The 27,644-nt window shown below is 34.8% G+C and overlaps 1 protein-coding gene across 4 annotated transcripts in view; it reads right to left on the bottom strand.

Moving 5' to 3' along the window:
* Window positions 1-27,644, bottom strand: part of FoxP (forkhead box transcription factor P) — a 117,343-nt gene that overhangs the window by 20,522 nt on the left and 69,177 nt on the right. For 2 of the 4 annotated variants that reach the window (XM_088273554.1, XM_088273563.1), the window contains exons 3-13: window positions 24,275-24,363; window positions 23,365-23,452; window positions 22,768-23,001; window positions 21,971-22,085; window positions 21,219-21,332; window positions 20,489-20,633; window positions 14,962-15,194; window positions 13,888-14,004; window positions 11,991-12,067; window positions 11,786-11,887; window positions 9,941-10,107 (exon numbers count right to left, since the gene is read on the bottom strand). In XM_088273554.1, coding sequence (XP_088129680.1) covers window positions 9,941-10,107; window positions 11,786-11,887; window positions 11,991-12,067; window positions 13,888-14,004; window positions 14,962-15,194; window positions 20,489-20,633; window positions 21,219-21,332; window positions 21,971-22,085; window positions 22,768-23,001; window positions 23,365-23,452; window positions 24,275-24,363 — 1,481 coding nt within the window. Of the gene's footprint in view, window positions 1-9,940; window positions 10,108-11,785; window positions 11,888-11,990; window positions 12,068-13,206; window positions 13,252-13,887; window positions 14,005-14,961; window positions 15,195-20,488; window positions 20,634-21,218; window positions 21,333-21,970; window positions 22,086-22,767; window positions 23,002-23,364; window positions 23,453-24,274; window positions 24,364-27,644 lie in introns of all 4 variants that reach the window. The other 2 variants (XM_088273548.1, XM_088273571.1) reach the window with 2 other exon arrangements.

Raw genomic sequence — 27,644 nt, 5'->3', positions numbered from 1 at the left:
GTAAAAACACGTTTACGATTTGAAATCGTCAGTATGAAGAAGAGAATTTAATGAAAGCATATCAAAAAGTGATTTGTTGTTTACATCATGTTTTTTTTTTTGTTTAAATCGACTTTCGTACTAATTAAATTGATTTTTTACACTTCATTTGACAAAAAATAAAGCAAATTAAAATAGTTTGTACGATAATTTACGACTGGGTTCCACAGGGTCCAAAATTATAACCCGTAAGAAGGTTATGAAAAAAAACAGTTATAATTAGTTCAGAAAAGATGTCTGTTTTTCAAAATAGTTTTTTTTTAAGATTTATAACAATTATTAAATAATTTTTATTATTATTATTTGCTTGAAGATTTCTAAGAAGAAAGAAAAGTATTGCGACAGGATTTTTTGGATAATAAGATTGAAATAACTAAATACTATAACATATGGTGGAGAATGACTTGATTCAAGACAAGTAAACAGTAAGAAAGGATAGGAAACATTTAGAGCAGCACAGCGAACGGCACGCCAGGATATGTTCTGTATGATAGTAGGGCTCCGTCCAGTAATACACTTAGGTCATTGCGTTATAACTTCTTCCTTAGCCAAGGTTTCGTAGTAGATATAAGTGGAGGATTCCAGACCCTTCAAAACTCACCAGTTTAGTGGTCGACGTCTAAAAAGCCCTCTGTACCTCTCATACCTATTCTTCATCTAAGCTTAATAGTACGCTATGTCTGTCGCTACAATCATACATTCATGAAAGTTTGGTCTACCCAAGATATAAATGTACAAGAACCTTTTGATATCGTTTGATGTATGTCATGTCCAATATTTTACTGCTCAAAAACTGAAAATGAACTTTTTGAATGTTTACACCATACATATTCTAATATTTTCGTAGTTATTATAGCGAATACATCTATTCACATATTTACGGTTAAAAGTCCAGTGATCTGGGCTTTTGCAATGTGATCCGTAATGCTGGCGTCGATGGTTATTTTATCTTGTAAGCTAAATACTTCTGTTTAAATGATACGTAGTGTAATTATTTATTAAAAATCTATTTTTTTTTAATGTTTTAATCATAGGAATCATTCGGCAAATGAAAAATCAACAAAACGCACTAGATACGAACGTTTCTACGGCAAATTAAATGTTAAGCTGAGAAAAGCGAATGCACTATTAACGTAATCTGGTATTTCGACGATGAGTTCTATACCTTGAAGGTCCTGGACTTTGACTGATTATGGTAAATAATTGACTTATTTCACTCAGCCTTCGGTTAGGTTAAACAAATCTTTTTCAGGCCTAAGACTAGCACACAAACAGCCTCCACATTCAACTAAAACTCTAGAAGTTCAATAACTGTGACAGTGTGATGATAAAAAGAAAAACCACAGCATTATTTTTTTTAAATAAAAACTTTAGTCTCAATCATATTAATGGTTTAAAAAAAAAGAAAACATACAAAAAACTTAAAATGAAGACAGATTCTCATAATATGATAGTAAGATATTTTTACATTATTTTGAGAAATAAAAAGATTTTGTTTTTTGCTCCACTCACACTTGAATTTCATTTGATCAAAAAACAAAGTTTTTTTATTTCTCAAAATAATATATTATATCAATATGATCCACAAAGTTAATGGTTTCAATATTCAAAACATAAGATATTTCAATTACATAGAAGTGGTATTATTTTTAAATGTTAAAATAAAACAAGGGTTTACTTGTAATTATTAATTAATTATAAAAATGAGATAAAATGAAAGAATTGATATTTTGAAAGCAAAATAATAAAGTAAGAATTGGGTATAATTTGACACCATGACTGTCACAGTTGTTCTATAAAACGAAGAACTAATGCGTAAAACGGAAAACACGGACATCTATGTATAAATCTATGGTTGCTGTTGATGGTTATATATTGAAATAATCATAAAATAGATGACGATAATAATAATAGTTGAGATACGTCTAAATGAAATATATAATATGGAAAGGAAATGGGAGTAGGGGGAGAAGAATTGGCAAGAAGAACAAAAGATGCAATAAGTTAGAAGATTGAAATTTACACTTAAATCTTATGTAATATAAAGAAAAAATATTTCTGTTTTGCATCCTTTGCTTTCCTTTATATAATACATACAAATATAAATACTATATCAATATGATAGGTACGCTGCTGTTTGCTTGGAAACCCGAACTCGAATCGTGTTTCAAATTTTCCTAGGAAACTGATTTCTTTGATCATGTATCTGATTCTGATTGATCAAAATAATTTCATCCAATACATAATCACGATGGACCAAAGTAACAATCTTGATGGAGTTTTCTACATTGTCAATGTCAAAAAATTTGGATGTTGAGGTTATAAAGCAAATGGGCTTATAAAAATTACTCTTGCTGGTGAAAAAGGTCTTGAAGACTTACACTAACACACCATAAACTAAGCAAAGGGGATATTTGGCACCTAATAGATTTTAATATATTTATGTGCAGTCTGGATAAAATTGAAGATTTTGTTGACTTCCAACTGTTTATCGGATTGATATGTTCAGACCTCAGTTGTTTATGTTTAATGGAAATTCCATATATCTTTTTATGCAATAGCATTAGTTCATACCATGATAAAACAGATTTGCGACGCAATCGAACAAAAATGTAGAAGGGAAAATTGAGAGCATTAGAAAATGAAAACTCAAATATGTAGACCATGGATCAATCATAGTTTTAAGACAACGTTCTGGTAAAGGGTTGATATTACGTTAAATACAATTGGATTGGTGATGTGAATTAAGTATAAAGAGTATTAAGATTTTTTGACGGGAGTAGCATTTATTATTTACCTTGTTTATTAAATGCAGGGTTTATAGATCATTGAGTGGACTTTTGTTTCATTCAACTGTTTTTTTTATATTTTTTTTATTTCAATCTGTGTTGGGAACAGAAGAGATAATCTGGTGTGAGTCAATTAAGAACGTCTCAGCAATCTCCTCAGGAGAAGCTGGACTGTTGACTATCGTCAACAGACCATCCGTTCCACTAGAAGACGGTTCGGCACTTTGTGTCCTAGCCTAGTTAGCAAGCTAGAGTAGAAATACAAAAGCTAAAATATTGACAATTTAAAAAACGACGGCATCATCGACGTTACTTCGGCCAAAGCTATTCAATCTAATCCCGGAGTATGACAGTGGACCACAGGACACAGGACGCTTACTGTTGTCCACCGGCTGGACCCGGTTCGTACTTCCTCGGCCGGCCGCGACTCAGGTGACGCCGCTTAACAAACTCCGCGTCATCGACCATCCAAAACGAGCCGAAGTCGTCCTCGTAACGGACGAAGCACTTGTGCAGGGAGAGGTTAGTCCGGATGGCGTTCTGGCAAATGAACCCAACACTTCATTATATGGTTCAGTCATACGGTTTCAAATCTTCACATTCCTGTATGGTGATTGCACTCGGTCAATCGATGTATCATCCTGTCCAAAGTCTCTACAAGAATCACTGTCTTCTTGAACTGCTCAAAAATATGGCTCGGTTATAAAATATCTTTTAATAGATGAAATGTTGGTAACGTGATAAATCAATTGGTTGGAATACTTTCATACAAATGTGAAGAGAGGAAACTTTTTGACAAAGGATTCTGGTGACAATGTTCGCAAAAGAACGAACAAAACCAGTGCTCAGCATTAAAAGGCGTTTTTTTTACAATTCGTAAAAATCAGGTAAACGTTCTTCTTCTTTGGGGAACTTTGCATCAGAACAGTTTAGAATCGTCGTTTTTCAATTGTTTTTCACAATTTTCAGCGATTATTTTATAATAATCAACTTTTTCCGACAACACTATTAATTCAAATAGTAAAAAGAGCTAAATTTAACCAGGTCTTAAGTATGTGTATTAAAGAAAAGGTTCAAGAGGGATATAAATAAAATAATAAAATAAAGACGATAAATAAAAAAAAATATACCAGTATTGTTACATGTTTAGCAAAATATTTAGAAGGGCCCATTTCTCTGATCCATCGACTGACTGGAAACGGAAGAGACAACAAGGAAGATGGAAAGAGAAGTAGATCCTTCAAGCTCTGAAGCGCATTCGAGGATCAAACAACTATATATTCCGATATTACCTTTGAATGTGATGAATCCAGCCTGTTTAATCGATTCATTATTTAACCCAAATCAAGATGCAACTCAAAACGTTTTTGAAGAGCTGAAATTCAATTCAAAACTTTGTAAGATACACAATAAGGCATTCAAGTAGCTTTCCATGTCGATATATCGCGCTGCCTTTGTCGTTTGCCATGTAATAATAAACCTAGAGTTCTTAGTTACTCGACGAAGATTCCTAGAGAAAAGAAGAAAGCCCGAATGGTATTTATGGTTTCATTACATACTACGTCAATACGAAGAGATTGTAGCGTCTTAAGATTAAAGAGTGTACATTTATCATCTTCATCATAGCCTGGGGGGTTTTGAATTTTGCCACGAGTCTTGGTGAAAGTGTTTTTCGGAAATGTTTTGCTTTTGAAAAACACCCTTACCGTGGTGGCAAAAATAACAGCTGTATACATATAGGAAGTTTTGTATGTAAGAGACGGCCGCTCGCCGCTGCCGCGTCAAGATTTGATAGAAGCACCCATGCAGGAAAGAGACAACTATTGATACCACAGAGAGATAGACAACGCACACACCCGCACACACACTTATAATATACAAAAGTATCAAACAATACAAATGACCCAATACGACCCAGAAGTAGTGGAAAGCATAAACTGGACAAGACTGAAGAAATGACAAAAACCCACATGACAAGAAATATACCCACACCCAAAACACACACACATCAAATCTTTAAAAACAAACACATTTCATTAAATTTTGTTTAATAGTCCATTTGTAATAGATATCAATTTTATAAAAAAATTCACATTTTTTTTTCTCTAATTTTCATAGTATCAAAAACAAAAGAAAAATGAAACTGGATTTAAATTTTAATCTTAAAAATACATATTTGATATGTTTTTAATTTTATAAAATCAAAATAAGTATTACAAATGAAGTATTAAAAAATATATAAGTAGATTGAAATATACATTATTTTTTTCATTTGATAAAAATGACAAATTTTGAATATAGGAAAAAGAGATTAGAAAATACGAAATACAAGAAAAGTGTGTCGGTTGAATAGTTGACTGTGCAGAATATAAACGGGAGAAGTGAGTCAATTTGAAAAACATCTTATTTACAAGAGGTTGGTGGTGCGGAAATTGCATTTTGTTTCAAAGTGTGAGAGAGAAACATGCTATTGTTTGTTTCATATTTTTATATTGGTCCACGTTCATTTTGTTTTTTTTTTTTGAGGATATATTGTGTTATTATTGTTTAAATATTTTTAAAAAATGTATAATTTTGTGTAGTAATATGAAGTTTTGACTTGTTCATCTTTGTGTAATTTGTGTTATATGTGTAAGTATTTTTTTGACAGTGGACTGAAATTGTGTAAATTGTGTTATAGTGTGCATTATTTATTATTTATTGATTTATTGTGTATCCGTGATACCTAAATTGTGTCAATGTGTTTTGGTTTTGTGTTTTTGAAGTCGATGAATTAAGTATTTTGGGTATTTTTGTTTGAATTTCAGGTATAGTGTAGTTTCATTGTTTTTTGTTGTTGTTTTTTTATTTGTTTTGTGTTTTTTGTAAATTGAGTGTATCTTGTAGTGTTTTTTTGTAATTCGTGTAAACAGTTTTGTCTTTTCATTGTAACATTTGTGTGAAAATATATTTACATTAAAAAAAAAAAATAAAAATTATGAATTCAATCGATTTGTAATAATGTCTGGTCCCCAATTTCTGAAAAACTTAGTTTTAATGGCGTAAAAATAAACCGAGAAAAATTTGTTTTGATTACATTTCAACTTTTAAAACGTTTTTTTAACAAAAAAAAATATTTCAATGGAATTATGTGATTTAAATTAAAGTTAACATTGTTTTTTCATTAAAAAAAGTATTCCATTAAAAAAAAAGTAAATGTTCTCGGCTTATTTTTTGCGAATAATTGTGTAGCAATTGTCAGAATTGGTATGTGTATTTAAAATTAATAAAACATCAAAGGCCAGTCGCCATGTACATATATTTGAAATGAAAATTTGAATTAAAAATAATAAATTTTCTTTTGTAATCTTTGGAGTTTTGGTAATATAAATTGATTATCGGGACTTTTACCCTGATGCGTTTGGAATTACTTACATTTTCATTGGACTTAAAATTGTTTGAGTATAAAGGCAAATTTCTAAGAACTTTCATTCGCTTCTAATTATCATATTTTTTTCCTGATATCAATATATTAATAACAACATCTGTAGCGGAGTAGTAAGTTTGTTTGGCTATAGTGCTTCTGGCCCTGGGTTCGATTTCCAGGAGGATTAAAATATACATAAGTGACTTTCACTCTCGTTGATTTATGATCACCCTGGACTGGTACAAGAAGCGCGGAACAGATCACATTGTCTTCGTGAAATGAACGATCAAGATAACAGCGAGTCGATACGATGCAGTGCCCTATGTGCCATAGGGTTAGAAGTGTCGGGTTGTGGTCCCGTGGTTAGTGTCGCGGACTCCCGAGTCAGAGTTTTTGGGTTCGAACCCACTCTACCTCAATTTGATACCTATTTCTTATAATGAGCCGCTTAGGCTCACAGAAATAGTATAAAATTCAAGTATTTTTGTAAATAATAAAAACAAAAATATTTCTCTTTTTATTAATAATAAATAAATTATTAAAATTTAAAAAAAAAAAGAACGTCTTCGACCTTAGATTAAAAAATATATAATTTTGTAAAGAATTCACTTTCCTTCATGTTCATTGCTATTATTTCAGACCATATTTAATAAGTTATAGTGGTGGTAACGCAACAGGATAGAGTCCCAAAAATCTAGTTTTAGACTGCCAATAAACCCTTCTCCCCTCGTTGAATAAAAAAAAGAAAAAATATCATTTTTATTCATTAATTTTAGCATTTAAATAGTTTTGCTTGGTACGACTGGAAAGATGCTTTACTTCAAAAAATATTTTAATTTAATAATTTATGACAAAATTGCTACACAACTTGATGAAGAAATTACCTAGAATCCTTTTAAATCAACTGAAGATATTTAAATAATTGTACGTTTAAAATATGCGTATGTACCGAAAGCTAATTTTAATTCATACGAAGTTCAATATTTTGATACGATCTCTTATACAATTCAAACTTTGAGTGAAATAATAATGAAAAAATATTTATTCCACGAAATTGACTTCTTAATTTCCATTAAATTAATGTTTGCCCAGAAACGATAACTGGTCCAGTTGAAAATGGATTCAGAGATAATTTTTCATTTGATAATTATTATTATTGGAGCGTTGGCGTTAGTGAGAATCAAATTCGATGATCAATTATTGAAATTTTGCAATAAAAAAATGGTTTGAATATAAAATAAAAATTCAACACTTGTATTAGACTACTTTTGAGTTTATTGATGTAAAAACGACCGGTTTTGAGAACTACAGATGTCGGAACAGGTAAAAATACAAAAAGCTTGTGTATCGTTTACCTTTTGGTTTGAACGTCTGTAGCAGTCTACCAGTTTGGCTACCGTGCTGGAGGTCCCGGGTTCAATTCCCAGAGGGGTCAAAATGAATATGGGTAATTTTCACACTCATATTTATTTAATATCATCTTGGACTGGTACAAGAAGCGCAGGGCTGATCACCTTGCCTTCATACAATTACGATCAAGATAACACTGCGTCTCTATGATGCAGTGCCCTATGCACCATTGGGTTCAGATAAGGGTTAAAAGTAGTTTTCAAAACTAGTATTGTTTACCATACATCAATAAACACAAAAGTGGTCTTATACATGTCGCTCACTCCTTTCAAGAACGTCATGTATTGAAAAACTTGATTTTTCAGGAGTTTTTAAAGTTTAAAAATATAATTGAATGTTTTAATAATAAATATCAAGCCGCTTATTGAACTTTTTACTGTGCAACAGATCTTTTTAGGTAAAACCGGGGTGTTTTTTTTCAATTTGAAAAATATTTAGTATATTTAAAAAAATAATTAAACAATACCTTTTCTTCAAAATGCAGAAACAACACGTTCTGCCCTGTAGCGGATAAATATTAAATTAAAAATATGCCGCTTTTGCTGGGATATAGTACATTTTCTGGGCATGCCGAAAACATGCACAACTGAAAATTGACGATTTTTGATAGATGACGTTGTTGAAAGGAGTGAGCGATGTGTGTTTTCATATTTAAATCATCATGTTATTCCATAAAGTAAATGTCGAATCAATAAATATATTTTGTTAATTAAAACCAACTTAACCTTTTGCCAACCTTTTTGGTCAGAAAAATACACATTTACAAATTATCTAGTTTAAAATCAAATATTCATTAAATTTGATTCTCGCTAAACTGGGAGGAACGGATGGGAAGGATAGGAAGTCACGTAGAATAAGAAGATAATGGATAACCAGTTGAAGAAAAATACCAAAAATAAAAGTGCTTAAACACAAAAGTTCTAGTACGATATTTTTACGTTAAGTTAGGTTTCTAAGGTGGTATGGACATGTGAAGCAAATAGATAACGAGAGAATGATTAAGAAAGTATATGTAGCAAATGTGTGCGGGAGAGCAGAACGAGGTCGCCCGAAAAAGACTCGACATAATCAGATGAATCAGAATTGTTGGGTATATTACCCAAAATAAAACAAGGTTTTTGTTTTATTGAATTCTACATTTAATTATGTATATCTTAATACGTGACGCGTTTCGTCTTCTTAGGACATTATGAAACAGTAGGTGTTTGATAATGTCCTAAGAATACGAAACGCGTCACGTATTAAGATATACATATATAAATGTAGAATTCAATCCAACAAAAACCTTGTTTTATTTTGGATATATTACCCAACAATTCAATATGGAAGTCTACCAACTGTCTGCAGTTACAACAAATAAGACCAATCAGAACCTAAAATATGGTGGCGTTAAAAGTCTGCGAAATCGGAGGGTATACATGACTAGATGTATGGATTTGAAGAAAGCCAGGAGTGTATGTCACACTGGCTTTCTGCCTACCCCTGCGGGAACTTGTCTGATGGTAGTAGTAGTAGTAGTGGGATGGATTAGTATGACGTTAGGTTAGGTTAGATTAGTTAATTGAATTCAACGATTTCGTTGAATTAGGTCGTAAGAGATAAAAAACTGTTGGGTAATATATCCAAAATTAAACAAGGTTTATTGGATTTGAATTCTACATTTATTTGTGTATATGTTAATACGTGACGCGTTTCGTCTCAATTTATTATCAAACACGTGTTTGATAATTATCAACGCGTGTTTGATAATTATCAAACATGTGTTTGATAATATCTTAAAAAGACGAAACGCGTCACGTATTAACATATACATAAATAAATGTTGAATTCAAATCCAATAAACCTTGTTTAATTTTGGATATATCGTAGTCGTACAGGAGAAAGTGACCAACTACCAAAACGTAAAATGTTCAGGAGGACCATTTAAGTCACTTTTGCTTGGCAAGAAAATAAACACCAATGCAGTTAGTCATTTTTACCAAGTCAATATATTATCCTTACAAGTTTAAAATCCTTTGGGATGTTTTCAGACCAATATTAAGCTAGTAAGATATCAAATAGTCAATGGTCACGGTTTTGTAAAAAAATTCAGTTGGTCACTTTTTTTTTTCACTTTTGTTTTTACCCAACAATTCAATATGGAATTCTACCAACTGTCTGCAGTTACAATAAATAGATTAAAAACTTACTACCATGTAAATGAGGTTATGCTACGTGACAAGGTAGGGTTAGGTCAGTATGGGGAGGGATGATGATGGGTAGCACACGGTATGATTATGTTGCGGGTATCGCGTACCCCTGGGCTTGCAAAGCGGAAGTGAGCGGAGCTCCGGCCGCCGCCTGGGAGCAGCGCTGCGGCCGCCGCTTGTAGAACTCCACCTCGTCCACGGTCCACACGGCGCCCTTCACGTTCTCCACGCGCATGAAGCACTTGTGCAGCGACAGGTTGTGTCGGACGGCGTTCTGGGAGTCGCGGGTTCACAGTCAGTCGCGGGTTCGGTCCCCCCTCGGCCCACCCACTCCCACCCTCCAGACAAGGCTGGACCGAACCTCGGACCGGTATTATGTACAAGTCGAACGTCATAATCACCACAACTAAACGTACAACAACTAAAAGTGCTAGAAATTCACCAGATGAGACATTAAACACAGTTATCTTAGCAGATGGTGATGGTTCTGATCCAAGCTCATCAGCCTAGAAGATGGAACACGACCAAAAGATTCAAGCTTTAGATACCTTGAGATCTCTCAAGTCTACAACAGAACGTCTATTGTCGTTGCCAACAAAATTTCATTTAAAACAATCTAAAAACCAGCATCAGTATTAAAAAAGGCCTGGAATAGGATATTTTAGAAAGACAACAACTGAGCAAGAACTCAAAGACATAATTTAGTCTTGATTATCTAAAAAAACAGTTTGATTTGCAGTCAATTTTACCATTGGTATCTACAAATGGTTCATTGGTATATTGGGACATATCCAGAAATAATTGAAAAGTCCATACGAGAGAAGTTTGGAAAAAAATTGAATGTGCCTACATTCAGCAGTGGAGAAACGGCTAACAAAGAAAAAGAAAAATATGACATATTCAAATGTTTGGGATGGAGAAACATAATGAATCTATTCATTTATGCAGAGGATAAAGTGTGATCGAATAACGGGAAGTTTATGGTTGACACGAAACTTGTAAAAATAGTTTTTATTTTAAAAAATCTGTAAACAAGATTTGGGGTTTTAGAAAAAGGATGATATAGAAGACCAAGAAGATATAAAACTTTTTGAGAACCTATGCACATCCTAAGACTTGATGCGACTATAGGGCAAGAAACATATATTTTAAAACAACAATCAATACTTTGGTACATTGATATCTGCACTAGAGATAAAAATAATGTGTTTTTTTAAGAGACAAATATCTGAAAAAATCTTGTTTTTATATAATTTATTAAAGAATTGTGGGTAAGGTCCTCGTCGAAGTTCTTGAAGATTGAAACACACACCTATTAAGATCGAGTTATGTAACATTTTTAAAAATTAACAAAACAATAACGTAAAGAACATTCACTCTTACTTGACACTTAAATATTATATAAGGAAAACCCCCCAAAATGACAGAAAAGCTTCACACAGTAGCTTTAATTTCAAATTTTCAATCTGGTTACTCGATAGCAAAACAGGATCGCAAAAAATAGTAATATAGCTGATATTTCTACGACGAATCCATTAAATAAGGTAACTTGATTTAAAAATAATCGTTCACTCGTTGCATCATGTTTGGGATTTTTGTCATAAATTTCTTAAATACCTATAAATAAACATGCAAAAGATGTTTTATAAAACCTTAATATATAGTCATTCAATGTGCTGAAAGTGTTAGGATAACATTGCGAATTTAACCATTAATCGTTACTACAAAAGTTTTTAAAATGAGATATTTTAAATTTTACACCAAATTTTCAAGAAAACTGGTGATTTTACAGACCCCTGAGGAACACCACCTTGTCTTAAAATTTCCTTTAAAATCAATCTACTAAAATCGTTTGATTCAGAGTTTTAATTTATTTATTAAAACGTTTTAATTTGGGAAAATTTGACCTTTAAAAACTAAACCACGATAGTAAATATCAACAGTTTTCTTACCTTCCACGTCGCTGCGTTTCTTCTAAAGTAGCAAAAGGTGTTTTGAAACCAGTTGTAGATTTCGTTGAGTGTCAACTGCTTGTCTGGCGATTCGATGATTGACTAAAGAAATACCAATAAAATAATTAGCAACACGCACTTATATTAAAATTTCTTAGATAGGTAAGCATTTTTTTTAAATGTAGCAAGAGTTTTTGGATGATACCTGTCTGATGAGAGAAGCATAAGTGAACGGAGGTCTGACATCAGCGTTCTTGTAAAACTCCCGGTTTCTCTGGATTTCTGTTAAAACACAATAAAATATATTAATCGAGTATAATAAAAACGTTTTATGGTAAACATTATTTGAACATGATTGGGTATATGAAGAATTTAATGCTGAAATTATCTGAATACCGAATCTTGTTTCAGGCTCATAAACCTGGCACCCGCCACTTCGAAAATATTACAAAATATGAAATATTGAAGATAAATACTGTTGAAAATATTTTATTTGATACAGGGTTTACAGTTTTTGATCTTATCCTAAAATATTATTAAACAATTAAAAACAAGCATAGATAAGGTACATTTTCGTAGATGAATCCCAATTGTTTCTTGATTCTATTATGCATTTAAAAGTATACATCTTATATGTTTTAAAACAATGTGTTTTTGATTCTTAAAAATGTCTTAAGGTACATAGTTATCGGGACGTGAATTATATCAGTATTTTAAATATCATTCAAATACATTAAAAATATTCCTGGTTGTAAAAATAATTTCAAAATAATAAATTAGAAAATCATCTTTTTAAGATAATCTGTTTTTGAGTCATAATGAACTCGATTGATTTGATCTATAAATTTGGCACCATTGCGAAAGATCGTCATTAAAATAGGGCAAATATTTTTTCATGATATTTTTTTCTTGAACTGAGCGTTCACTTCAGATAAACAATGTGTAGGGTTTTCCAACAGGCGTTACAAAAGTTTCAAAATATCCGAAGTACTTAATTTTTAATTTGTGGGTGATATTTTTATGACAAGGTGTTCAAGAAATTATTTCAGATTATACATCAAAATTTCAAATTATTTGGGATTAAATAAATTGTTTTAATTAACAGCGCTTGTTGGAAGACCCTTAATTTAATTTGTAATTATTAAGTGCAATATTTGCTTGAACGAAAAAACAAAGTAGATTTTCGATTGACCAGAAAACGGCTGGACCATATTTCCAGTCCATCGAGAATCTTCTGTGTATGAAAAGCTAAGAAAAAAATTGTATCTAAAACCCAATAATTTAGATTTTCTACAAGTCTACCAATTTGCCTGGGTTCTTGGGTCTTATATGCAAACCAAAATGTAAAGAAAAAGAAAAAATATCTAAAAGGTATTCATTATGCAAACCCAAGTGGCAGAAGTAGAAATTCCACTCTTTACCTTGCTGCACATCCAGACCAGCTCTCTCGAGCATATAGGGAAGACCTGAGGACCACAACGGGTCGTTATTACATGGTACAACTACACATTTCAATTGGAAAAAGATTTAGGATATTTTGCCATCGCGTCGGTATGAAAAGTGGGACATTTGAAGCAAGAAGGTGAAAGAAGAAAGAAAGAATTATTCAAATGATGTTGTAAAAATAACTATATAGATTTAGAAATAAAATCCTCTTCTCATTGATTTTCTAACCAAATAATCTAAGAATGAATAAATATTCATTAAAAAATGGTAAGAATAAAAAAAACCTATTGAAATTGTAGTTTTTTTAATACAAAACTTTCACCTACTTAGAGATGAAATGATTTGGTCAAAAACAGCTTAAATATTTTCAGCAAAACAGTAATTAGATATAAAAGACAGGAAAAGAGAAGAATGAAAAGGGTGAAAGTTACAATAATTAAGAATAATTATGAAGGGCATCAAGATTCTTGGATAGTGACTAATGAATTTCAAAAAGTTAAAGAGAGATAGAGTAGAATATACAAAGATGAGTTAGAGTTGTACGACTAAAGAAGAATTGTGAAAACAGGACAAAAGAAGACAGGTGAATTGTGAATTAGTGACGATGATCGGGCAACATGAGGGGTGAAGGGTGAACTATTAGACTGCAGACGTACTAAGGGAGTGTGGCTGACCTCCGGCAATGGAGACTCCCGTCTTGTCGGAGACTCTCCTTCTGATGGGCCCCACGGGGGATGGAGCCCGAGAGGATCCCCCGCCGAGGACTATCGGACCTAAGACAAGAGGACAAATCATTACTAAACTGAACCCATCATGAGTTACTGGGTCTTGCTGATGCATTTTAGGGATATAAGTAGTTTTTTTTAAGGATTATTTACTGACGAGGTACGAAATAAATCATAATTGGATAATGTGACACAAAAAACCATAACATTAGCCCGGGTGATGCTGAAATGCGATCCGAAACGTCAGAAAGTACTGACGATATCTTGTATAGTGACCTAGAAAACGCCACCAGAATCTGATCGGGATTAAGAAATATAAACAATTTGAGGAATTCTACTAGCTTCCATAAAAATCTTGTATTTTATGTTTTTTGAAATTGAAACTGGTGATTTTTTTTTCTAGGTGGCAAAGAAAGAAGATACTTGAATACAAATAAAAAGAGTCTCCTCAAAAACTTTCCTCAATTCAACATAGATGACTATTGCGAGTTCAGGAGGGCTGTTGGGAACAGGAGGGATAATTTAGTATGGTCCAATCAGGAACTTGTCAGCATTTGCTCATTGCTGGGAGGAAACCACGTTGCACTCCTCAGGAGAATGTGGACTGCTGACTGTCGTTAACAGGCCTTCCCTTCTACTAGAAGAGGGTTCGACATTTTATGTCCTAGCTTGATTTATGGTGCCAATGTCCTCCACTATTTTTACCATGTATGATACCATCTCTCGCGACAGTTTCTTATGAATCACCGTGGAGCCGATGTCGGATGGACCCTGGCTCCTGCAACGCACCTCCAGCTGGTCTTTGAAAGCTAAAAAAAGTTGGACTGCTAGGGACAGCACGGCTGTCCAAACTCAAAACACAGTAAGGGACATTTTTTAGTACGTTTTTATTGCATTTTTGGACTAAGTAGATGCTACTTAGTCCAAAAATGCAATAAAAACGTACTAAAAAATGTCCCTTACTGTGTTTTGAGTTTGTACAGCCGAGCAGGGACAGGGTCTCACCGGGCAGTTGCGCCTTGGGCGGCGGCTCAGCGCTGGCGAGCGGCGGCGCGGGCGGCGGCGCGTCGCGCGGCGTCTCGGCGGCGCCCTGGCGCGCCGCGTGCAGGTGGCGCGTCATGGCGCGCAGGCGGTCGCGCTCGCGCCGCAGCTGCAGCTCCAGCTGCGCGACCACCTGCTGCTGCACGCGCGCCTGCGCGGCCGACCGGTCGTCCAGCCCGTGCGCGCCGGACAGGTGCCTGGGGACAACACGAGACATACCATATATAGAAACCTTTCATAAAAAAAACGCAATTTCTCAAATACTAAAGGGTGACAATTATTTGAACTTAAATAAGTTTATCTTCGAGATTCTCTTGTTCGGTGGGATTGGCAGGGAATAGTATACTATGAGCTGTTCCCCTATGGCCAAATGCTGAATTCTGCCCTTTACTATGAACAAGTCGACCGTTTGAAGCTGACGATCGAACTGACGCGACCAGCTTTGGTGAATCGTGTTTCATCATGACTACGCCAGGCCGCACACATCGCTTTTAAAAGTTTAAAAATATAATACAATGTATTAAAAATAAATATCAAGCCACTTATTGAACTTTTACTGTGCAACAGATCTTTTTAAGTAAAACCTGAATGTTTTTTCTCCGTTTGAAAAATATTCAGTATATTTAAAAAAATAATTGAACAATACGTTTTCTTCAAAATGCAAAAACAACACTTTCTGCCCTGTAGCGGGTAAATATTTAGTTAAAAATATGCCGCTTTTGCTGGGATATAGTACATTTTTTGGGTTTGCAATATCCCAGCAAATGTTCCAAACATTTGCTGGGATATTGTCATTTTGATGACGCGCCGGAAGCTCCTGGAGCTCGGATGGGAAGTTTTTATGCATCCACCTTATAGTCTGGATCTGGCACCGAGTGATTACCACCTGTTCCTGTCTATGGCCAACGCGCTTGAGGGTTAAAATTTGGCCTCAATAGAGGCCTGTGAAAATTTACTGTCCGAGCTTTTTGCCAATAGGGATAAGGGCTTCTAAGAAAAGGGCATTATGATTTTTAGATTCTCGTTAGCAACAAGTTATCAAACTTAAAGTCGCATATTTGATTAAAATCGGATAATTGTAACACTTTTTGTGAAGCATTGAAATACAGCGAAAAATACGAATTTGCTTTTTACCCCACCCAATATTAAATGAATATTATAGTGAAAACACACTTTTATTTATTTTCACCCTCCCTACAAATCGAACCTGGGACTTCCAGCATTGTAGCCAACGCGGAAACCATTGCACTATGGAGGCAGACACTTAACATACACAAGCGAAATATTGTAGTAACGTACACAATAAAACCTTGTAATAAAGGAAAACAAACATTTGAGAATATCGAAGCGTCTGTGGTCGAAGGTAATCCTTACAAAGAAATTGTATGAATTGTAGAAAGTGTATGGATATTTTTGATAATACAATAATTTATTATATTTGTTTTCAAAACACAATACATTCCGCTACTGAACGGGTAGCGGACCCACGAGTCGAGAGCGGGCGGCCAACCTTTCTAGGGGACAAATATTTATTATAACTTGTAATTTATTAATATCAGACCCTGGATTATTTACACTACGGATGACATACATGTTTTTTTCTTCAATTTGGACGTTTAACAAACCAAATTGGGTGCCACACTAATCAAATTGGACGTTTAACAAATCAAATTGGGTGCCATTCTAATCAAAATTAGACATTTAACAAATCAAATTGGGTGCCTTACTAATCAAATTAGACATTTATAAAATCAAATTGGGTATCTTACAAATCAATTTAGACATAAAACAAATCAAATTGGGTGCCTTACTAATCAGATTAGACATTTATAAAATCAAATTGGGTACCTTACAAATCAAATTAGACATTTAAAATCAAAACAAGCCAAATGACGTTTTACAAAATACGTTGGTCGTTATATTGTATTTTACAAAAAGCATTAAAAAAATATATTCATATTTAGTATTACATTTACCGTCAGTGTGAATACCTGACTACATCTTTTATTTTTAAGACTAGCAAGAGCGTTGAATTGTAAAGCCTGCGCGGCGCGCTCTCATGGTCTGTGCGCGCGATGTTTAAAAAAAAAACAAAACTATCCAATTTTTATTTTCAACCCATTGGAAATAATCGCATGGTGCTATATTATGAAAATATGCAATTTTGACTTAATGATGCATATTATAAAATTTTTAACGTTCTTTAAACTGGAAAAATACATGAAGCGATACGAAATGTCATATATATGTGGTTTTAAAAGTATTTCAATTTTAAGATTAATATCGAGTATTTTATTCAGGCTAAAAGCTTTAAACAACATGGATTATTCAAACAGCTATTTTAGACTTAACGTTTTTTGCCAGTATACCCATGTTATAATATTTTAGATTTTAGTTGGGTCGTGGATCAATAGTTAGCGACCCCTGCACGTAGGAAAAGCGCCGCCATCTTGTATTGTCGTTTCCCGCGTATCCAATTTACAGAAATAACAATATGTTATGTTGAATTCCTTCCTCCCATACAGCGCTTACCGCCATCTACGCTTCACAGTACGTGGACGTATCTCCTAACATCTCCCACAATGTCCGGCGCGATAAATACCATGATATATGTGGCCCTTTCAGCATTCCCAATTGTAAAGAGCATTGAAAGCGAGAAATTGAACAAGGAAATATTATATTGGTAATATTTTTTAAACCATTTTTTCGTCCGCCTCCGTAGTGTAATGGTCAGCACGCTCGGCTACCGTTCTGGAGGTCCCGGGTTCGATTCCCAAGGGGTGGGGTTGAAATAAATAAAAGTGATTTTTTACTCAAATATTAATGCAATATTTTACCCTGAATGGTCCCTGCAGGATAATCACCTTGCCTTCATGTGTTAATTAATGATCAAGATAACACTGCGTTTTTATGATACAGTGCCCTGTGCACCATTAGGTGCGGATAAGGATTAGAAGAAGAAGAATATTTTTTACCATGTTACACAGTTTTTATAGTGGTTTACAAAATTTTTAGTGTGTCCAAATACTTATATATTCGGTTAGGAATTTTTTTTTCATTATTTTTGACATCTCAACATAGATGAAGAAGAATGGATGTCTGGACATTTACAGGTCTTATGACCATATCAATATTTTATATTATATGTAGGAGTTCCAAAAGAATTGTAGTGTGGTTGTCAATTGGTGGATGTTACAGTGTGTAAAGTGATCACTTCACCAACCCTATGACGGTCGTAATCCCTGTAAATGCCCAGACTTCCATATCCTTATTTATCTATGTTGAAAAAAAATGTAAAAAATAACTCCAAAGAGATAATCCAGAATTTTGATAATGTATTTGTCCGCCTCCGTAGTGTAGTGGTCAGCACGCTCGGCTACCATTCTGGAGGTCCCGGGTTCGATTCCCATGGGGGGGGTCTAAGATTTATTTAATATTACCCTGGACTGGTACCTAAAGCGGAGGGCTTATCACCTTTCCTACATGTGTTAACGATCAAGATAGCACTGGGGTTATATTATGCAGTGCCCTATGCACCATTGGGGTGCGGGTAAGGGCTTGAAGAAGAAGAAGAAGGATTTGGACACACTGTAAAATTTGTAAATATTGTAAAAGCCTTTTGATTTTAGCACACCCTGTAATTGTCAGATAAAATATTTATGTCCAAATTGCCAAACTAGTATTGAAATCGATCATAAATTCCTCAAATTACAAATTCTATTGGAAAAGTTTGACGGCTTGTTCATTTTCGGTATAACTATAACTGGACGATTTTGCCAGGGAAAATCGATAAAGCAAACGCCGATTTCCAGTTAACCGTGGGTCGGTTGAACTTTGATTAGTCCGCGGGGAGTTTGCCCATAGTTAGAAATCCAATATTTAGAGCTTTATCAAGTTTGGCAGTATGATGTTGAAATCAAATCCGGCCATAGTAATAAATGGTACATCGTAAAATGACTACAAAAAACTCGATAAGTTAAAAATTACAGAAATATACTAATTGTATTTGTAGGACTCAAATTGGCATAGGTGTGAGTGATATGTATAATATTTTATATATTCATATGGATATTTCTTTATTTCATCATTAACAAAATTATAAATACAACATTTTGAGTGTGTCCAAGTACTTGTTCACAAATGTAGATCAAAATCGAGTTATTTTTCACATTATTTTTTGACATCTCCACATAGATGATGAAGAATACGGAAGTCTGGGCATTTACAAGGCTTACGACCGTCACAGGCCTATGACGGTCGTACAAACCTTTCTTAATTTTATCGATAATGGTTATCTCACCCTTGCATTATTTCCGTATATCACCATTCGAACATCTATCATACAAAGTTTTGCCGCACATTCGTATGGGAATAGAAATGTCTGAAAATACTATTTTATTTCCCTTACAGAATTCGCGTAAGGAAAATATATTAAAAATGTATGTTTCTTAGATAGGTAGGGATAGATATAAATCATAGTTTATTTATTACTATGCCTTGTTACTATGAGCTTAGGACTTTTGCGAAGTTGATAGGCATGGTAAGTCGTGGGCGTACTCAAGTCAAATCAAGCCTACAACTAAAAAATATACAATTGAATTGTATATTTGGAGATAATTCAGATTTGTGAACAAGTATTTGGACACACTCAAAATGTTGTAAATAAATTCACTGGTTATAATTTGACTTGAGCTTAAATAAAAAGTGAAAATGGTATTTCGGACGTTTCTCAAGTATGTGAATAAAGTCCAGGGTTCGGGCCTCACACACAAATGAAAGTGTTTCTGCCTTATAAAAAGCTTGGCTCATCTCACCATAGATGTCTCTCGTGTAGTCTATCGAGTCTATCCAGAACTGCGTATAGATTTTAATCAATATATCTAGAAATTCCAAGAATTTAAATAGTGTGGTTGTCAATCATGGGTAGAATTGGTGAATGTTACACGTGTGTAAAGTGATCACTTAACTTAGCCTAGTCGCAAGCTCAGTTAATAAATGCCCAGACTTCCATATTCTTCTTCATCTATGTTGAGATGTCAAAAAAAAAATACTGTTTTCTCCATTTGATGAAATCCATCGATTTATTGACTTGGCGTTTAATTTGTAGAACTCCATTTTAATTTATGTATTAATTTTAAATCAAACACAGATTTTTTGAGTCTACTAAGTTGTATTTTATTAACAAAAAACACATAAAAAATTATATTGTGACAATTGTTTCGCCTTGTTAGGGCATTATCAAACGAATGTCGTTATCGTTTGATAATGCCCTAACAAGGCGAAACAATTGTCAAATATAATTTTTTATGTGTTTTTTGTTAATAAAATACAACTTAGTAGACTCAAAAATCTGTGTTTGATTTAAAATTAATACATAAATCCATCTATGTTGAGATTTAAAAAAATAATGATCCTGTTTTCTCCAATTTATGAAAGTGTTGGGTTAGGTTAGGCCAGTTTTGGTTAGGTAAGGTTAGGTCTGGTCACTTACTTGAGGAAGGCTTGGAAGTCGTCGCAGAGCGCCTCGCAGCCGGGCCACTTGCAGACGCCGTGGCCGAATAGCGGGTGCGCAGCGTCCTCCTCCGGCGGACCCAGCTCGGGGGGCGCCGAGCCGAATACCATGGACGAAAGGAGACCTGGAGAGAATGCGGTTACAGTCAGGACAGGGGACCCAATAGCAAGATCACAACCTGGGATGGTTGGAGACTTCAGGCTAGTTGTCTGAATAGTGATTCGAAGAAGGAATAGGCAGAATGATAACCGGAACACAAATTTTTTTTACAACATTTTGAGTGTGTCCAAATACTTGTTCACAAAATCTGGATTAATAAATTGTCTGGTCAAATTATAAGCTAAAATAATAAAAATGAAAATGATGTTATCTGGCGTTTCTCATGTGTGTGATTATAATCCAGGATTCAGACCTCACATAGTAATAAAAGAGCTTCTGCTCAATAAAAAGCTTCTTTTCATCTTACCAATAGATGTCTCTGGTGAAGTTTTAGTGATTCAAGAATAATGTTTCAAAATTGGTTCATATTTATAGAACTTCCATGAATTTGAGCAGTGTGGCTGTCAATAATGGGTAGAATTGGTGAATGTTACACGTGTGTAAAGTGATCACTTAAACCAGCCTACGACGGTCGTCAGCCCCGTAAATGCCCAAACTTCCATATTCTTCTTCATCTTTGATGAGATGTCAAAAAAAAAATTTTACTCACCGTGGGCGGGTCCATGCGCAGGCGGTCTGGGAAGGCCGTGAAGGAGGTACTGCCTTTGAGCGGCTTGCAGCTGTTGCACCAGCTGTTGCTGAGCGCCCAATTGTTGCAGTGACCCTACGAGGTACAAAAACAGTGCATTTGATCAGTATATTCATCAAAACGAACTATTATTTAGATATTCTTCTACTCTTCGTGTCATGTCAGCTCATCGAAACAGCACCTCGACAGTATTGATCCGCGTCCAATCTCGTATTTTCCAGACCTAGAAGATCTGTCTTCTGCCCACACCTCGTCGACCCTCTATTTTATCTTTAATAAGTAGGTGCAATAGCTCGTACTTGTCTCCTCTCAGCACATGCCCCAGATAGGACATCTTCCGGACCTTGATATCAGTCAACAGCTGTCTCCCTGCTCTTGCTCTTTGGCGCACATATTCATTACTGACCATATTGATCCATGGAATGCGTATCATTCTACGATGTAGCCACATTTGGAATGCCTCCAGTCAGTTCATAATAGAGACTTTGAGGGTTCAGGATTCAACTCTGTATAGAAGTAATAACCAGACATAACACCTCTAACCATTCTCTGCCGAAGCTTCAGATTGAGGCTGTCGTTACAGAATATATTTCTCATCTTGTTAAAAACTGTACGACCAGCCTCTATTCTGCACTATTATTTTGATGTTGAATTCTAACGAAGCTTAAGAATTCTACATACTGCTTAGTGTAATTTTGTAAATGCTAGGTTACCTGGACCATCCGGAGCTCCGTGGAGAGCATGTCCTTGTAGGAGACTGAGTTGCAGCTGGTCCTGCAGCCGCTGTGCTGCTTGTTCCATCTGGCGTTTACTCAGCTCAGATGACAACTATGGAAGAAAGAATATCAAATTAAATTTTATTTGACAATTTTACATAAATAGTTAAATAAACAGTGGCGTAAATACGGAAGAGTGGAAATGCGATGACTGACCATTCTCTGTAAATGTCTTTGCACTACTTCTAGAAAATTTGGTGACGGATTTACAAACTTGTATTTATTAAGATTGGCAGTGACAGGTATATTAAAAGCTTTTAAATGTAAATTCACAGTAAAATCGGGATACAATTTTATATTGTTTCACGTTTTCAATAAATTTCGCGACTTAGTTTTAAAAAAAATTGCTTAGCAAGAGCAGATCTGTCAGGAAGCCTAGATGCTTTTGTATCAGATTTGGGTATGGACAGCTTTCAAAAAAAGTTGCGTACATACATTTATATTAACGAGTAACAAAAAACAGGTATTTGTACCATTCCAGTTACAAAATTTCACATTCGAAATTTAATATAAATACCTAGAAGAAAGATGGGAGGGAGGAAAAGAAAAAGGGAATTATCAAAGCTCACGTCCAAGAGAATTTATGTAAAAATTGGGAACACATCTCGATATGAATATCGACCTACATTTTACGACTTAAATTTAAGATTAACACTCTCCTTATCATTCATCGTTTAAAAATTAAACTTTTAAGTGGTATGAAACTACTATGAAACTAGAGCATGTTTCCGAACCTGTTTGTGCATGTGTTGCTGTTGCTGCAGAAAGCGGTGCTTCATGAGCGCCTGGAGCTGCTGGGGTGCCAGCAGGGGCTGCTCGAGCAGCTGCTGCACGGAGAACAGGTCCGCGGGGGCCGAGGGCGGCGGCGGCGGCGGGGGCGCCGGGGACGAGGCTCCGGGAGCCGCGGGGGAGCGCCCCGCCGGAGAGGCGCGCGGGGACCCATGCGAGGGAGACGGCGGGGACGACACCTGGACGACACCAAGATCGATCAAGGGTTTTTCAAAGAATCTTTCAAACTTATTTACTATCGAATTCTGGTCCTTCTTTTTCAGAATGGTGGTGTTTTCTATTCCAACCTGCCTAGTAAATGGCCTCTCTTGAACGAACATAAGACCATCTGTAATGGTCTTACTTTCTCCTGAAGGTAGGAATGAGACTTCTTATAAGTAGCTTTTCCTACAGGCATAACTATCGGCAGGTTGGTCCTATATATATAGGAATGTGAAACAATCTATGCCGATGCTGTCTTAGGTAACTATCCGAAACATACAGACCAATGCTTGGATTATCAATCACACCGCGCAACAATCGATAAAAATGCAATGACTTACCGAAATGTGATGCCGGGGGGGAGAGTGCCGCGAGTCGGGCCTGTCTCGGGCCCTCCGCCGCCCGCTGCGGGGCTCCCCCGGGGACCACCTACAACAGAAACAACAATTGAAAGTGGCCATCCGCATAGTCCAATCGCCCTTATCACAGCTTCTCTATTCAGCAGTTGCTATTCCAAACAGATTTTGAGTTTGAGGCTCTTTTGATCCAGTCTGGTCACGCTTTCATAGGTAAATCTCACGAAATGTGGTATCGTCTTTTCCTTCTTAGTCCTCATTCGGGTTGTGATCCTTATTTAAGCAATGACTCATCTCCAAGTGATATCATACATGATAAAAATAGTGAAGGAATTGGTACCATAAACCAAGCTAGGACAAAAAATGCCGAACCCTCTTCTAGTGGAACGGAAGGCCTGTTGACGACAGTCAGCAGTCCGGCTTCTCCTGAGGAGTGCAACGTGGTTTCCTCCCAGCAATGAGCAAATGCTGACAAGTTCCTGATTGATCCACACTAGATTATCCCACTCGTTCCCAATACAGATAAAAATAAAATAAAATTTAAATTAGAAGAAACAGAAATCCACCAAATGATCTATAAACCTTGTATATAATAAGAAAGGTAAATAATAAATGTAATTCTCATAAAAAAAGTTAATTTTCCTCTTAATGAAACAACAGGGTGTTTTATAGATACAAGTTATCACATTCTTTTATACCGTAAAGCCAGTTTCTTTGATAGTAACACAACTGTCTTGTGTTTCAAGGATAAGTAGTACGGAAAATTCCCGTGGACGATTGTATCAATGAACGAAACTATCCAGTCAGTCACAAAACGTTGCATAACTGACTAACGAAAAAGTAGGACAAGAGCAGTGCATTGATTGAAGAGAGGATGAAGAGAAGGTGAACTAACCTGTCCAAACAGCGGTCCAGTTCTATCGAGGGCGGCTGGCGGGCGGGGGCGGCGCCTCGCAGCTCGGGCGGCGGCTCCAGTGGGGTACCCTGCGGAACACCAATGCACATTACTACCCTCTATCGTCGTCAAGAACTACCAGACTCTCTCACTCTCCTTGGATCAATCTTGGGAGTGTGCTGAGAGGAGAGAATTACAAATGGACTGGGTGTGGAATTTAGCTTGCAAGCTTATGTTTCCCTGGTATGGTGTAGTTGAAAAGGTTACGATTAGCTACACCAGCAGCATTCGAAAAATGGCACTCTAAAATCACAAGGAGACCGGACTCAATAGATTGACTATAGGGTGGTCAGGTACACTCTGTTCACAGATAATTTACCTCTATTTTTATTTATTTATTTATACTTTACTCAATTTAATTATTTAAAAACAATAGAGGTAAACTATCTGTGAATAGTTTAGACCAGAATTGACGGTTTTAGCTATACTTGTCAGGTTTATTTATTCTTATTATATGATATGTATTTCTTATTATAAACTCACAAATACTAACAGTGAATTCCAAAAAAAATATTTCAACCATGTATGAGGTTTTTTTTAAAATTCACATAATCTTCCATATTCACATAATCATTTATAAGAAGAAGCGCGTGGAAGTCTGGGTATTTTACAGGGCTCATAACCTTTCATAGTCTGGATAAGTGATCACTTTACATTCACCATTCTACCCATGATTGACAACCACACTACTAAATTTTTCGGAGCATGTATTGAGTTATCATTTAACCAGCCTATGGCAGGTTATAAGCCCTGAAAATACTCGAACTCCCATATTCTTCTTCATATCGCTCACTCCTTTCAAGAACGTCATAAATCAAAAAACTTGATTTTTCAGGAGAACATCTTTAAAGTTTAAAAATATAATACAATGTATTAAAAATACATATCAAGCCACTTATTGAACTTTTTACTGAGCAACAGATCTTTTTAGGTAAAACCTGAAGGTTTTTTCTCCATTTGAAAAATATTTAGTATATTTAAAAAAATTATTAAACAATACATTTTCTTCAAAATGTAAAAACAACACTTTCTGCCCTGTAGCAGGTAAATATTAAGATAAAAATATGCCGCTTTTGCTGGGATAAAGTGCATTTTCTGAGCATTCTGAAAACATGCACAACTGAAAATTGACGATTTTTGATTTATGACGTTCTTGAAAGGAGTGAGCGATATATGTTGAGATGTCAAAAGTATTGAGAAAATATGCCCTCGGCACCGGAAAACTCAGTGACGGCACATTATTGTAATTTTTAATTACATAATATGTGTATGATGAAAAATAAAGTAATAAATAAAATCTTGAAAAAATACTATTCGTATGTAGGTACATATACATACGTGTGCCAAGTAAAAATTACATTTAATTTACAAAAATTCATTTCAGTAATGAATTCTGTAAATAAATCATTAGTATTTTCTCATTAGCTGTCTACTATAGAACATTTTATATTATGATTGACAGTTAAATCGCTGTTGAGCTCTGGAATGTAGAGATCACCCTCTCAAAAGTGCCTTTTTAGGTCATTATGAGTTCCGCCACCCTTTTCGCTGTACAGCGCTAGGCCAATATCCCTCAAAAGGGCCACTTCATGCGTTCAAATGCCGATAATTTTATTTCTTGCACCCTTTTCGGGCGGTGTGAAATTTTTGTGGGGGAAATCAGCTGATTTCTGTTTTTTCGTTTTTTTATTTTTTTATTTTTGAATAAACTGTTTACATTTACTTTAAAAAATTATAAACATATTTGAAGTATTTTTTTGCAGAAACGCACCTTGTGTGTCTTGTAGGTGGAGTTCGTTTTACATACGTTTTTTTATTGTTTTTATCTGTTTTAACCTAATATACACACAAAAAATAAAGAAAAAATATGTAATTTTACAATTTTCATAGAATTAACTCTTGATCTTGATGTAAACCTATAATGAATTTCATATCTTTTATAACAAAATATATATAAGAAAATCTTTTTATTTTAGCAAAAGAATAAAAACAACACTCTCCTCATCATTCACCGTTCACTTTGTGTAATACCACTTTAAAACGAATGTTAAGGAATGATAAGGAGAGTGTTATTTGATGATACTTGAATGATAGAAAGAGTATTATATTACCACGACACAAAGTAAACAGTGTTTTAATCTACAAAATAAATAACTTTAATTTATTACATAAGTGATGGTCCGTGATCGAAACGATTATTCCTCGTGAATTTCTCAGAATGGGATTGTTTTTCATTCAGTCACAATACGCAAATACTTCCCCTCTCCCTCCCACTCACCCCTCACATACAAATACCACCGATACAAAATAGGGGACAACAACAGGAGCGAATTAGTCAAAACTAACATATTTTAATTATTTTTAATTTAAATTTTACTTAGTATTTACCACTTTTTCTTAAAATCTAATGTGACACGTGTTTCGATGCATTCCGCAACATTTTCAAACAGCGTACGTGAAGCTGATTCTAAATTTTAGAGTTGGGTCCTTGGGACGTTGAAGGTTGAAGAGGGGGTAGTAGCTGTTTCCTATTTTAATTTATTTATTTTATATTTTAGATTTTTTTATTTTTTTTATTTCTTATCAGTGGGAACATAGACAATAGGGGGGAGGCTTTAGTTATTCTTATATTGTTAATAATTACTTTAAATAAAAATAATTAATAATTACTTTTTTACCCGCCGATTATTCCAACTCCTGACCTGACCACACCCAAGTATTAAATATATTTATCGTCCCAAGGTTTTTTCGATCTTCCTCTGCTCTTATTTCCAAATAAATTCGCTTAAAATTTTGTTTTACCGTTCTTACCTCACTCATTCGTTCCAAATGTCCAAACCATCTCAATACACCTTTCTTAATTTGATCAAAAAAGCTTATCTCAGCATTGTTGTCTCAGATTTATCTATGATATATCGTATTGACGCACATTCGGCCGAGAGATCGCTGAAACCAGGCTTAGACGGGTCGTAAGCCTTTGTAAATAAATACCTAGACTTAATGTACGGTAGCCGAGCGTGCTGACCATTACACTACGAAGGCGGATAAAATTAAAATGAAAATGAAAGTAAATTTAAATTAAAAAAAATCTCAACATAGAGGAAAGAGAATATGGAAGGCATTTACGGAGATTACAACCGTCAAATTCTGGTTTAAGTGATCACATCACAAACATGTAACTTTCACCAAAGTGATCACTTAAACCAGCCTATGATGGTCGTAAACCCCGTAAATGTCCAGCCTTCCATATTCTTCTTTATCTATGTTGAGATGTCAAAAAATAACTCCTTTAATTGGAGATAATCCAAAA

The sequence above is a fragment of the Brachycentrus maculatus genome, unplaced genomic scaffold (genome assembly GCF_059751285.1).
Source record: "Brachycentrus maculatus isolate JH-2025_06_01 unplaced genomic scaffold, ASM5975128v1 h1tg000033l, whole genome shotgun sequence".
Taxonomy (NCBI): Eukaryota; Metazoa; Arthropoda; class Insecta; order Trichoptera; family Brachycentridae; genus Brachycentrus; species Brachycentrus maculatus.
The sequence above is the reverse complement of the archived record's forward strand: the minus strand, read 5'-3'. Positions and strand labels throughout refer to the sequence as shown.